Source organism: Pristis pectinata, chromosome 13, assembly GCF_009764475.1.
Source record: "Pristis pectinata isolate sPriPec2 chromosome 13, sPriPec2.1.pri, whole genome shotgun sequence".
Lineage (NCBI taxonomy): Eukaryota > Metazoa > Chordata > Chondrichthyes > Rhinopristiformes > Pristidae > Pristis > Pristis pectinata.
In genome coordinates this window covers 12323137-12336605 of record NC_067417.1, presented here as the reverse complement: position 1 = coordinate 12336605, position 13469 = coordinate 12323137, and the positions used below count along the sequence as shown (strand labels likewise).

General features: G+C 41.4%; 1 protein-coding gene across 1 annotated transcript; it reads right to left on the bottom strand.

Moving 5' to 3' along the window:
• Window positions 1-879: 879 nt before the first annotated feature.
• On the bottom strand, window positions 880-13096 carry LOC127577290 (protein phosphatase 1 regulatory subunit 3D). The gene is made up of 2 exons (XM_052028368.1): window positions 12594-13096; window positions 880-11888 (listed from the first exon to the last, which is right to left on the bottom strand). Exon 2 carries the CDS (start codon window positions 9176-9178, stop codon window positions 8291-8293), a length of 888 nt encoding a protein of 295 aa, XP_051884328.1. The 5' UTR covers window positions 9179-11888; window positions 12594-13096; the 3' UTR covers window positions 880-8290.
• Between the last annotated feature and the right edge of the window lie 373 nt (window positions 13097-13469).

Sequence of the window (13469 nt, the reverse complement as noted above, 5' to 3'; positions counted from 1 at the left end):
CCTCCCCACTCCCCCTGCAACTTAAAACATGTTTGGATTTCTAACTTTTCCTGGTTCTGATAAAAAAGGTCATTGACTTGAAACGCTGGCTTTCTGCATAGATTCTGCCTGACCTGCTATTTCCAGCACGTTCTGTTTATTTTATATTTACAGTACCTGCAGGGTTTGGTTTTAGTCTTTGGTTTAACATCCCATCTGAAGAAAACACCTTCAACAATGCAGCACTCCCTTAATAATGCACTGGAGCTAAGGCCTAGGTTTTTTTAAAATGCTCATCTGGAATGAAACTCAAATCTACGACAGACTGACTCAGTGCAACCCACAGAGCTATAGATCCATCTATAAATATTACAATGTACAGAATAAACAGACATGTTTCATAAATGTTGTTAGATTAATGGGAAGTGGTGGGTGTTTATTTCTCCCACACTAAGTTTCCCCTTTCCTGTGCTATATCTGAAGAATCTCGTTTGAGACCAGTTCATGATCACACGTTGCTCTTCAATGACTCACTCAGATGGGAATTGGAAGGCCAGTTAGTGAATGTAGATGGGTATCACACCACATCAGGGGTCTGGGGTAATGGGGAAGGGTAGCATCAAAGCAAAAATTGATACTGTTTGGTTAAAGTGTTCAACCAGATCACCAAGAGTTGCCACAGCTAACATTTGCCCTTCCACAATATATTTCTCACCACCACCTTGGATGAGATAACTGATTTCTTGGGGTTTTTTTTGAGAAGATTTGGGAGATGGATTAACTAGCTTTGGGTACACTCCAAGTAGAAATTAACTGAACAAGTTCCTGGACCTTAAAGGATTCCTTCATTTTTACTTAAAGGCAACATTCAATGTTAAAGTAAATACTCATAGCTAGAAGTGCAATATAGAATTTTATTGACATCAAAGTACAAAAATATAAAGCAATGTTTTCACAAAGCAAGGTTAACAAATAGAAAATACAGTAATACTATTTTGTATACAGTCAACTTGGCCTGGATTAGTCACTGGACAAGTTTGGTTCCTGTAATCAAACCATATTGACCATTACCTAGGAGGCCATTGTTAGCCAAGATTTACTGCATTAAGTACAGAATATTTGACTACAAACTGAACATTGCAGGTACAAAAGGTCAATACAGAAATCATTCCCTTCAAACTGATAATATGACAAAACTATTTTGTACCATTATAAAGCACATTTTGATAACAGGTTTTCACTTCATAAAATGGAACAACATGCAGACACATTGACATACAAATAGTAGTCACCTGAATCACACACAGATCAGACATGTACTACACAGACTGAAGAGATTGTCTAGAAACAACAAGAATTCGATATATATTCCACTAAAATATTTTGGCAGATCTGATAGAACTAATAACCAATTGAGTTTAATATTGCATAGTTCACAGATATACTATTGCACCAATACAGATCATGACAAAATCTCAAAAGCTGAAGAAACCCTTAATGCACCTTCCAATAGATGGCCAACTTGGAAATACCAGAAAAGTATCCTGAATTCAGCAAACCAGAGAATGTGTAAAAGTTTACAAGCAGTTCAATGAACATGGTTATAACACTGGTGCATTTAAAAATAACTTATGACAATAGATTAAGAAAGAAATGATACGTGTACGCAGAACAGTTTACTGGAAACCCTTGGAGATCATCATCTGATAATTCTTCCTGAAGATCCTAATGCTTGATAGCAAAAAAATCTAGTCTGTGTAAACTGACTTTTTTTTTTGGCATTGGTAATTTACCACTTTTATTGCCAAGCAAAAAAAACCTACATTAATTATAGACATCCTGTCAGAATAAACAAAAAGAGATAAGGATTGCTAGCTGCACAGAGGGATGCTGATATAGGTAAACTTTAAGTCCATGTTAATGATAAGTCCTACGGCTTGTTCAATCAGAATCTGGAAACAAATGCCAACTCTGCCATTACATAATGGGGTAGAAAATGCAAATTGCACTGGGGTAAATGGTGACTTCAAAAAATTAAAATAATGAGTCAAAAAAGACTGCATTTTTCAAGACACACACACATAATAGTGAATCCTGAATGATAAAGACAAGTTTGACAGAAATTGTGTATTCAATACAACACATGATGTTTAATTTGTAAAAATAGACACAATTCTTTACATCCATGTAAAAATACATTTATCACAGCAAAACATTACAACACAAGTCACATTATAAATTCCCAATGGGAAGAAGTAATTTTATAAATGGGTGGTTAAGATAATGCACATTTTCTCATCTTACTTTCATTGGTTTCTTTATCTGCTGTCTGTGTTTATTTTAGACACTCTCTGCTGCCTCTCCATTTACAAATGTTGGAGGAAGCTCTGTGCTCCTTAACTACAATTGCACTTGTACTGGCCCAAAAATATCTTTTGAAATGGGAGCTGTCAATAGATTTGCTGTGTCCCTTAATTACCCTTTGTCATCTCCTTTTCTGCTCTACAGTAGCCTGGGAGGTGGTGTCTTGTCTGAAATTAACTCCACAATAACAGTAGGAAATAGTTTTCTTCCATGGTTTCATACACTAGAATCATGAATGTGTGAATAACATTCCACCATTGCGTGTGAACAGCATTCCCATAATTTTGTATGTACAATGTTCTGTAGTCCACCACTTAAACATACAGGGGATACACTTTAATGTGCAAGTTTGAAATGTGAAGAGGGCATTGAAGAAGAGAAATCTTATTGAATACTTTAAGGATTTATAGGGAACCTCTTCCCATTATCAGTTGGTTCAAGGACACAGGACACAGAATGTAAAGAATGGGCAAAAGATAATGGGGGATTTAGGAAAATTATTTCTTTTAAACACAGGAATTGGTTATGCTCCAGAACTCACTGAAGTTAGGATGATGGAAGTTTCAGAGATTTCAAAGAAAAATGGATGGGTATTTGAGGGCAAAATAATTTGCAAGACCACGTAGAAGGTGGGAAATGAGAGAGAGAGAGATTGCTCAACAAGAGCTGGTGTGGACACGATTGCCCCAGTGTTCTCCTTCAGTGATGTTATAATTCTGTATAATATCTTGGCACCTTTCACAGAAGTCTCACATATAGATAACTTAAGTAGAGGTTGTTATACAACTGAATGAGGTTTGAAATCCATAAATTGTCTATTAGTTAAACAGCACCAGACCTACTCAGAATAAGTGGTGTTCACTGCCGAAATCAACTGCAAATACATGACGCTAATGTGCTAAAAAATTTACAAGATTATTTACATTACTGCATGGAAATGTAAAAAGTAAAGAATTTCTTTTAAGCTTAGAATCCAGGTTGGTTTCATTTCTCCAATTTCTCTGCTCCATCAATGTACGGACTAACCTTGGGCTGCACTTTCATATGAAAATACAATTGAGTGCCAGTATTCCCTCAAGTGGATGGCAGAGCAAGAAACTATTTAACTAAGAAAGGTATAGTTCTCATTCAACACCTCCCAGCAGTATAACTAAAAGGTGACCTTCACCTCTAACATAATTCAGCACAGACTAGAGATCACCAGGGATCTTTCTGATTTATGTGGCTTAGCTATTCACTGGTTAAACTAAACAAGGTATTAATAGCACAGAAATAGTAAATAAATGGTGATTTTCCAATATAAGTTGTGGATTTAAAATGTGGAATTACAGTGCAATACAGTTACATCACAATCACCTTCTTATAGTGGCTGTGATAAGGTAGATTCTTCTATTATGCCAACTAATACCCACCTGTTGTTGATGAAAAAGTGTAGCAGAGGTGAAATGGCAATATGTTTTGATAACTGCAAATGTTGTACTATAGTTCCCATTAAACCAGGAAGAAAGCAGATATACTGAGAATGGGCAATTGGAGTTTCAGAAATGATAAACATTTCCATACAGTCACTGTAACACTACTATGTAACTGCTACAAAAGAAAGGATTGGTTAGGATTGGCCTAGACTCTCGTTTCTCAGCCCAGCCACCCAATGAGACCAGTCTATACATGTTGGGTGTGGGTCAGGTCAGGTCAGGTCTAGTGTTTATTCCAATAAAATGCTGAAGTTGGGTTGGGCCTCACCAGACTTGCTCAGTACTTTATCCGAGTCAGGAAGATTTGCTTAGTCAATGCTCTTGATTTATATTTAGTGTTTCACCCAGAACCAGATCAATAGCACATTTGAGTGTGTTATATTTACAGCAATGGTTGCGTGGGTTTGGATCTGCTATGCTCAATCAGGCTTTAACTGTGTGTCAGTAGACCTGTAACGGGGTGGATGCCAGGAGGGTGTTTCTTCGAGTTAAGAAGTCCACAGCTGTGGGCATTATTTCAGGATAAAGGGTTTAGGACTCAGATGAGGATGCAAAGTGTGGTAAATCTTGTTCTCAGATGCCCAGGCATTTATGTTCAAGGCTAAGCTTGATAAATGTTTGGATAGCAAGAGGATTAGAGGACACAGTGATGAAGCAGGAAAATAGAGTAGAGGCACACATTGATGAAGCAAGAAAATGGATTGAAGGCACACTGGATCAGCCACAGTCTTACTGAATGGCAGAGCAGGTCTTAGGGGCCACGAGGCCTATTCCTGCTTCCATTCCTACAATGAGATTAATAAAAGCTTCTATGACCCCTGTTTGTGTCCTTTTTGAGAAATATAAATACTAGATATGGCACATGCATAGGATTGTCTTCCTTCTTCAAACATTGCAACTGCTGTCAAGAAGTTTAATGGCTACTTCTAAACTTCGGCAATTTTTATTTCCCTTCTACGTGAAACTTTAAAGCTCAAAGTGATTGCTACAGAACATACAAAGGCACCCAAGTCATAAATCAGTATGCACCAAGACCACACTTTAAAGAAACATCAGTCTGAATGCGATCTACAGTGGAGACTGTTCTCTGGAAGTGTGGACAGTGAGGAAGTGGAAATCACAGGAAGAGGGAGCTCAAGATTAGAGCACAGCTTAAGTGTGTGCCAATATCTTGCAGGTTTCCTTGTACACCAGAAACAACATGAAACAAATGGGCAAGTTTCCCTGAACTTCGCCAGCTTTCAAAGTAATTTATGGAAACATTACTCAGCAGGACAATACCACAATATTGGCACACCAGTAAATTGAGGTTGATCGTTTACTTTGTACAGGACAATGAAAGAGAGTTCCTTCTAATCTTCAAAACTGCTCAGGCTTCAAACAATCTGAACACATTACATTTCACAGCACGAATAAAGCCACAACTAAAAATGTTAACACTAATCTGCAGCAACACAGCACAGGAGCTATGCAGAATAATACCAGAGCATGCATTGGGTTACGAGTATTCCAGTCTAATCAAATATATTCCCAGATAAAGCTTGCATATTTTTTCCTTGGTTGGTTGATGAAATAAAGGAATTTTTTTTTAAAAAATAACATATTAAGTGAAACAACTCTGTGGAAATAGCCCACTTGTTCCGTGCTGACACAATCCTGAAAATCAGTTACAGTAAAAATTACAAATGTTTATATTGCCATAGAAAAGAGCACACAAATGAGAGGGGGACCATTTGGCCCATCCTACCTATGGAGATGGCAATGGAGTTAGTTCCACTCCAATATTTTCTTCCCAAAGCCCTGAAGTTTTTCTCATCCATTTTTTTTTTTGAAGTCACCTTTGAATGTGGCTTCAACCTGTGCATTCCAGACATGGTAGCTTACTGCACATTTTTGTAGCTGGTTACCAGCCCACCAATCAGTGGAAATAGTTTTGCCCGGCGCACTCAGAAATTTAAATCCTTTATGTCACCCTCCAACTTCCCCGGTTGCAAGAACAACAATGTGGGTTTCTCCAGTCTCACCACAGCTCACACTAATATGGATATAATATTGTTCTTTAAAAATGAAAAGATCTAAACTTGTGTTGTGTACACGGTGTAAGACTTATTACAAAATTCAAAAACCACTTCTCCTTATAAGTGTAGAAGTATACGTACTTTATCTACTCAAATTGATATGGGAGGTTTCTTGGGCTTAATCAAAATCCAACATCTTCACCAACCTACTGGTCTACACTCTGTCTACTTCTGGTTTATTCCAAACTTTCAGAATTTCCAAAATTCAATAGGTTCTAATCTTCATGTGGTCAGCTAATGATTGCCTCACACCGCATAGATGACAGTCTGACATAATGCATTAAATTCTATGACGTACATGTTGCTCAAAAATAAATTTAAAAAGAGTGGCCAGGAAAAAGTACCAAGTGAAACTTTTAACGATGGCTCCACAGGATAAAGGATTTCAATTACTGGGTTAAATTAGAGAAGCTGGGATGGTTCTGTTTAAGGCAAAGAAACTTGAGGTTTATCAGTGGGGTAGCAGATTGTGGTTCAGATAGAGGGGAGCAGATTCAAGGAGTGGTGACAGAGTTTTAAAATGTTGGATGGAAGATCCTAGGGAATATTAGGAAAACCATGAAGATGCAGATGCAGATGCAGATGATAATGATCTGGACCTCACTGCCTGTACTGATGATGGAAACAGACCAATCAGCAGCTTCAAATGGGAAATTAATATTCACTTGTGACAATAATTTTGCAGAACCAAGGGAAAGGAGCTGAGGAGAGGGATGCATGAAATTGCTCCACTGGGAACCAATGGGCTAGTATTTTAATTCCAGAAATTTTGGCTTGTGAATAAGGGGAAGATGGGATTTGGTCACATCTAATACGGTCTACACCAGGCACACATTCTTCGACTCCCGATGGCCAACTAAGAACAGCACTGTTGCCATACTGGGAGGAATCTTGTATCCCAACCACAAGGATACTACTTTCACTTTAAAGAAATATTTCATTGACAAAAATACCAGAGGATATTTAAATAGGCACACTAATCATATTGCCAAGCAGAATGTATACATAGTAAACAGTAAAAATAAAGTAAATGGGGCATTCTCCACACAGCTAATAATTTGATACACCTTCAAAGTACACCATCCTGATTTAGCTTCAAGGTAAGTTGCATCACCCAGCTTAACATTTGCAATATGAGATGTTACTGTTGAAAATAAGCTAGCACTGATGCTAATGTCCATCTTTGCTTCGTGGCTTAAACAAGGGCAAAAGACTTATATTTTAAAGAGCAAATGAATGAAATCTAAATATAAAGAAGATACCTATCTTTTGGTCATAGTGCACAGTGTTTCTTTCATCTTCCCCACCACCTAGGCACGCTTTCACACAACTCTAAAACTTGTCCATAAACATTTAGTCATTACAGAAATCTTTAAATATACTCTTTTATATCTTTTGCAGTATTTTTAATAGAAAGGGAACAATGCTTAATCAGATCCCTTGGCTTTATCCTTGAGAGATCTCTGAGCATACGATGCTCAGGGTGATGCGTCAACCATTTTATAAGATACACTTCAACTCCGCTCCCTGGTAGCTTACCCTGTTCAATGACACTTCGTCCAAAGAGAAATTATCCGTGTCCGACTCCCTTTGCCCGAACCTCCCCAAGACCATAATAAGCAACTCGCCTGGCCCTCTGTTGTTAGCACCCTTATCAGTTCTGAAAAGTTATTCTGGTCACCTCGTTGAAGCATTGACAAAAGATGCAACCTTGCTTTGGGAAGGGACAGGAGTCAATGGATGTCTGCATTCATTTGTTGCAAGTGGCACGTACACTTACAATACGTTTGCAGAAGTGATGCAAAGGTTATCCAGATACATTGTTTCTTTTTCTAAAGATGGTACAAGTCTTAGAAATTAGCTATATTAATCTCTGATCAAGCAGTCAATCAAAAAGTACCATTTGGAAACGTAAAGTGCACTTAAAAAGGGTTTATAACAAGGCTCAAGTTTCGAAGTTTGCTGAAAATAAGTCGCCCCCACCCTCTATGTGGCTGCTTAAGTAGTCTCGCACTATAAATCTTTCAGGTTTCCCTTACACCCGTTTACTGCTCAGGCTAATTAAAACACAAACTGCTGGACATACTCAGCAGGTCGGGCAGTCTCCGTGGAGACCGAAGCAAAAATTAACGTGGCAGGTCGGTGATTTCTAGAGAGCGCCAACACTCCCACCTCAAAACTGAACTCAACTTATGGCTTACAGTGACAGACCAACTTTCCCCGCCACAAACACTGAATGGAAGCAGTTAAGGAGAATTTCCAATTTTCAAGGTGGTCCCACGACTGAATACCTTCAAACAGAAACCGAAACCTTGCGGGAAACGAGAAGGGCCGGATGTGACTCTCAAACACCACCGTCCCAGACGCAGCGAAGAAACTTTTCTCCTTTTTGGTTCATATGAAGTGAATCCAGCCGTTCTCCCAGTCCTTGGGTGGGGAGACTTTGACCTTGTGACTTACAACCTGGTAGTCGAGACCTTTGTTATTGTCCCAGAACTCCTGCCCGGCCACCGAGTAGCGAATGGCGAACTGCAGAGTTCCACCCGTGTCCAGGAAGAGCGGGGTGACCAGTTTAAAGCAGAAAGTGTCGGTCTGGCCGTCCGCAGAGTGGGCGCTGTGGCTGGCTCCGATGTCCACGTAAGAGGTCCACTGGTTGAGGGTGTACCTGACCACCACCTGCTTCTCGTAGGCGACGTTGGAGACCCTGATCAGCCCCAGGAGACTGAACTGGTCAGTGGAGATGGACTCCAGGCATACCTTGTCCCTCCTGACCCTCTCCAGGAAACCGGGACAGCTGGCGGGGTTGCTGAACATGGGCTGCAGGGTGTGGGCTGGGTCGTCCAACAGTACGTCCATCATGTTGGCGGAGAGCAGGCGCTCGGGTCGCTCTTTCCTCAGCCTGGCCATGACCCGGTGCGGGATCTGGGGCATGTCAGCGTCGCAGAAGTGCCTGATGGTGGTCAGCTCCAGACCCAAGGAGTCTGCGAAGCGGACGGTCTTCGTGTTGGCCCGGCAGGCGGAGGCTTTCTCCAAAGAGGCGGCTCCTCGCTCGGCGGGGGCTGGCAACGACTTGGCCCTCCTGCGTTGACCCGGGCTGGGGTGACTGCTGCAGCTGCCGGGCCCTTCTCGGCTCCTCTCCTGCTGCTGACACCAGGGGTGACAGTCGAGCCCTCCGTCCCCTCCGCAGCCGGTGTATTCCTCGGCCAAGCTGCCGTTGAGCCTGGCCATGCAGCTGAAGTTCCGCGGGATACACAGATTCGAATGCACCGCCGGCTTCTCCATAGGTGACAGGCGAGTCGAGCAAAGGCTGGACAGGGTTTGCAAGCGATGGGCCGGACCTCTACGATGGGGAACCTAAAACCACATTATTTTTGTTTGGGTCCGCCCGGATAACTCCGTGCCTGCCGTGGCACTGCGGAACCTGTTCCTATGTAAACGGGGGGGTGGGGGGAGAAATACATTAAATAGCCGACGGAGGGATCTGGGCTCAAAGTGCAGTGACGCGGATGACAATCAAGCCTTCGTAACACCCCAATCGACGAAGAGTCCCAGGCGTGTAACAAGAGGGAGGAAGAGAAGGGGGCGGGCACATCTTTAAAATTTAAAGCACTCAGCGCAGCAATGAGTAAATCAGACAGAACCCGGTTAATCCTGGCTGGGACCACAAATTAGCAGCAACATTTAAGCAAAAAAAAATCAAGGGACTAGGTGTCAAGACCGAAAGCTGCTTGGAAACACGACATTTCAACTCGGACGTGAGAAGCGAATCCAAATGGAGTTTAGTGCAGAGTTGGGGAGCGGTAGGGTTAGTGCTAGTTGGAAGGGACCAGGCGAATTGGAAGTGGTTGGGGGGGGGGGGGGCGCAGGGTGAATACTAAACAAGTTCAAGGCAGTGGGGAGGGACGGGGGAAGAGCCAAGTTAGAAATGGAAGGGTTAATCATGGTTGGTAGAAACACAAAGGTAGAGGTACGGAAAGAGTTAATGCTCCAGGTCGGTGACTTTTGGCCAGAACCCGGATCCTGAAGTGTTAAATCAGTATCTCCCTGCACCGAAGCTGTCTGACCTGCCGAGTAATTCCGACATTTCATGTATGTTTTATTTCGTTGTGAAGAGGACAGGATACTACAAAGGGATAGAGATAGGTTAAGTGAGTGGGCAAGGATCTGGCAAATCGAGTATAATGAGAAAATGTTAAATGTCCATTTTGGTAGGAAAAAAAATAAAAACAGAGCATGCTGTCTAAATGGCGAGAGATTGCAGGGCTCCGAGATGCAGAGGGATCTGGGTGTCCTGGTGCACGATTCTCAGAAGGTTAGCATGCAGGTGCAGCACATAATTAGGAAACCTAACAATGTTGTTTATTGAATCAGTGTTATACAGCACGGCTACAGGCCCATCAGCCCAACTCGTCCATGCTGACTAAGGTGTCTATCTGAGCTAGTTCCACTTGCTTGCAGTTGAGTTGAAGGGTCTCGACCCAAAATGTTGACCTTCCATTTCCCTCCATAGATGCTGCCTGACCTGCTGAGTTCCTCCAGTGCTTTTTGTGTGGCTCCAAATTTCAGGTTAAGAATAAGAAGTTATCCATTTAAGATAGAGGCAATTTATTTCTCTTACAGTGTCAGGAGTCTTTGGAACAATACCAATACAAAAGGGTGCTAGAAGCAATCTTTGAATTTTTTTTAGATGGATTCTTGATAAACAAGGGTGTATTGGAACACAGTTGAGGTTAAAATCAGTTCAACCATGATCTTATTAAATGTGGAATAGGATCGATGGGCCAAGAGGACTATTCCTGCTGCAAGTTTGCAAACACCTTAACCCTCACCCTCTCTCTGCATTCGACCTTCTACACTGCAGCATTGCAAGCTTAAAGAACAACACCTCACCTGTCGATCTGTAACAATACAGACTTCCGGACCCAATGATGAATTTGAAAGAGCGGATAGAACGTTAGTTTAACACCTCATCTAAAAGCCAGACCTCTGAGAGTTCAGTACTCCCTCACTACTGTATGTCTCAATCTTCATGCCAATGTCTTTGGTGTGGGACTTCAACCCACGACCCGCTGACTGGAAGGAAGTGTGACCAATCCAGCCACATACGTGAACTAGCAAGCTAAACGTGTCAACTTCATTGTCAATGTCAAAGCCATTCTAGTCTTGTACCTCATTTCCAATGTTCAGCTTTCTTCCCTCTTTGATATTTCAGATTCAATTCGTTTGTTATCCAAACATAGCGTTTGTTGTTCACCGAGGGTTGTCTGTACCATCCACTTTCAGCAGCGCTACCTCCATGTGTCACTCACTCTTGATCTGCATCCCGTCAGGTACCTTCTCTTTACATCTCTCCATCCATAAAGCAAGTTTTAAATGGCAGAGAAAGGGATCATCAACTTTTCTCAATTCCCAATTCTGATCTACCTGAAACTGATGCTGCCTACCCTTCCGAGTATCTGGAGAATGTTATGTTTTTATTTGCTTTTGATTCAAAGACTCCTTGAGAGTAACTTGGACCCTAGGATTTAATAATCCGTGAACGCTGCAGTCGATGGGGAGGTACACTTATAGATTTAAATGACGAGTTGGGTTAACTGGTCTATGCACAAGGTAATTTCCACTGGTGCGCGAAATCCAGATTAACGTCACGATTTTCATTTATCGCCGTGACCTGGTAATATTTTTTATTGGCAGCAGTGGAGATTGCGTTTATCTGATCTTTTAGGACTGGGTTTATTTCGAATCAAGCCGTGCCACAACCTTCGGTTTGTGTTAACCCGCCGCCAGGACTGCGCCGCCCGGTGGGATCGTGAGTGAAGTCACGTTCGCAGGCAATGCATGGCAGGGGGAGAGGGAGTGCTACATACGCGCACACTGATGTGCCTCAGTCTTTGCTCACCTCTCGACGTTTCCTGACGTAGTCAGTTTCAGAGGAACCAATGAGAAACGCACAGCGGATGCATTCACGACTTGTATAGTAGCATCTGACCCACTGCAAAGATGAATTGTAATGGATGAAAATAGATTTGTATTTATATACTTTGCCATTTAGATGTCCAAAACATCATTGGCGGTGTTGTGATAACGAAAAAAAAAATTTCGCTCACAGCAAGATCCCATAACAAGCAATGTGACCCTGACCACCCATCGTTGTTTTAATAATTTTAATGTCATGGCATGAAATAAGTATCAAATGTTGTCGGTTACAAAAATATTTTTTCCTCTCAATAATTAACTTGCAAACAGGTGGATTTGTAATTTCAATCGAGTTTAAAAATACAAACACCCGGTTTGAATCGCCTGCGGAGGTTTCAGTTCAGGTTTTTAAATTTAAGAGCGCTTGGTGTCCTGGTAGTTGTATCAGTTTGTGCCCGCAAGTGTAAGTAGCAGTGTGCTGCTTTTATTGTAGAGCGAGATTTTCACTACACCCCATATCAATAGAACCACGTTGTTATGGTGTCGATACTTAAGCCTTTTTTTAAAAAAAAGATTGGACACTTGTAAAGGAGGCAGGCAGTTTGTGTACAAGCAACACAAATCTACGAAATGATAACCGCCAGATCATGTTTCAATAATGTCGATTGAGCCAAGACCACCAGGAACAGTCTTCCTACTCTTCTCCAAGATAGTAGCATGGGATGTTTAAAATGAAAGAACAGTTGGAACCTTAGTTTAACCTCTCATCTAAAAGCTAGACCTCTGACATTGCAGTACGGCACCGAGTGTCAGTCTCAATATTCATGCCACTATCTTCGGTGTTGGATTTGAACCCACAACCTTCTGGCTAGAAGCAAGTGTGTTACTCACTGAGACAACAGTTTAGGAGCACATCACTTTACAGATCTGTGAACTAGTTAGATCGAGTTCATAGCTATTGGCTAAGGCAGTGTAAATGTTGAAAAAGCAATGACATATTTTATCATATCTGTCAGCCATCAATCTCGACAACTGAAGCAATTTTTAGTTCCTATCCGTAATTAACAATCATATCATTCCCTTATGATTGGAGAATTTTCAACATTTGCTGTTTCCAGCAAGTTTCCTTTTTTGTCTAACTATTAATACATAAAATAATAAGAAAATGGTATTCAAATTGATGACGCTTATTGGGATTGAGCTCCTCTTTTGAAATTGCCACTTGTGAAAAACAATAAATCATGAAATTAACTGTCTCATCTCACCTCGTCAACTATCATTTGTGGGTTTTTTTTGGGGGGGGGGGGGCGGGGGAGTTTCCTAGTACACGGAATATAGAAACTAGGTTGTACACATGTCCGTGGGTTTGAGTCCCTATTCAATGAAAGGTTTCATACGTTATTCTTCCCCGTGTTGGCCATTTGCCTACTATTGCTTCACTCTTCCCTTGACTGGACTCGTCTTCGGTTGTGTCTTTTTTTTGCATTAAGGACCTGCTTTTGGGTTGTGTAATCTCCCACTGCATGGTATAATTTTTTTATGCAAGTTGTGTTGTCTGTACCTACGTACCTGTGAAACTACTGCAAGTTTTTCATCGTACTGTACCTCACACTACTTGTGCACATGACAATAAACTCGACTCGATTACAATACGAGC

Coding starts and splice junctions, on each gene's coding strand:
- LOC127577290 (XM_052028368.1), bottom strand. CDS start 9,178: ATGGAGAAGCCGGCGGTGCATTCGAATCTGTGTATCCCGCGGAACTTC.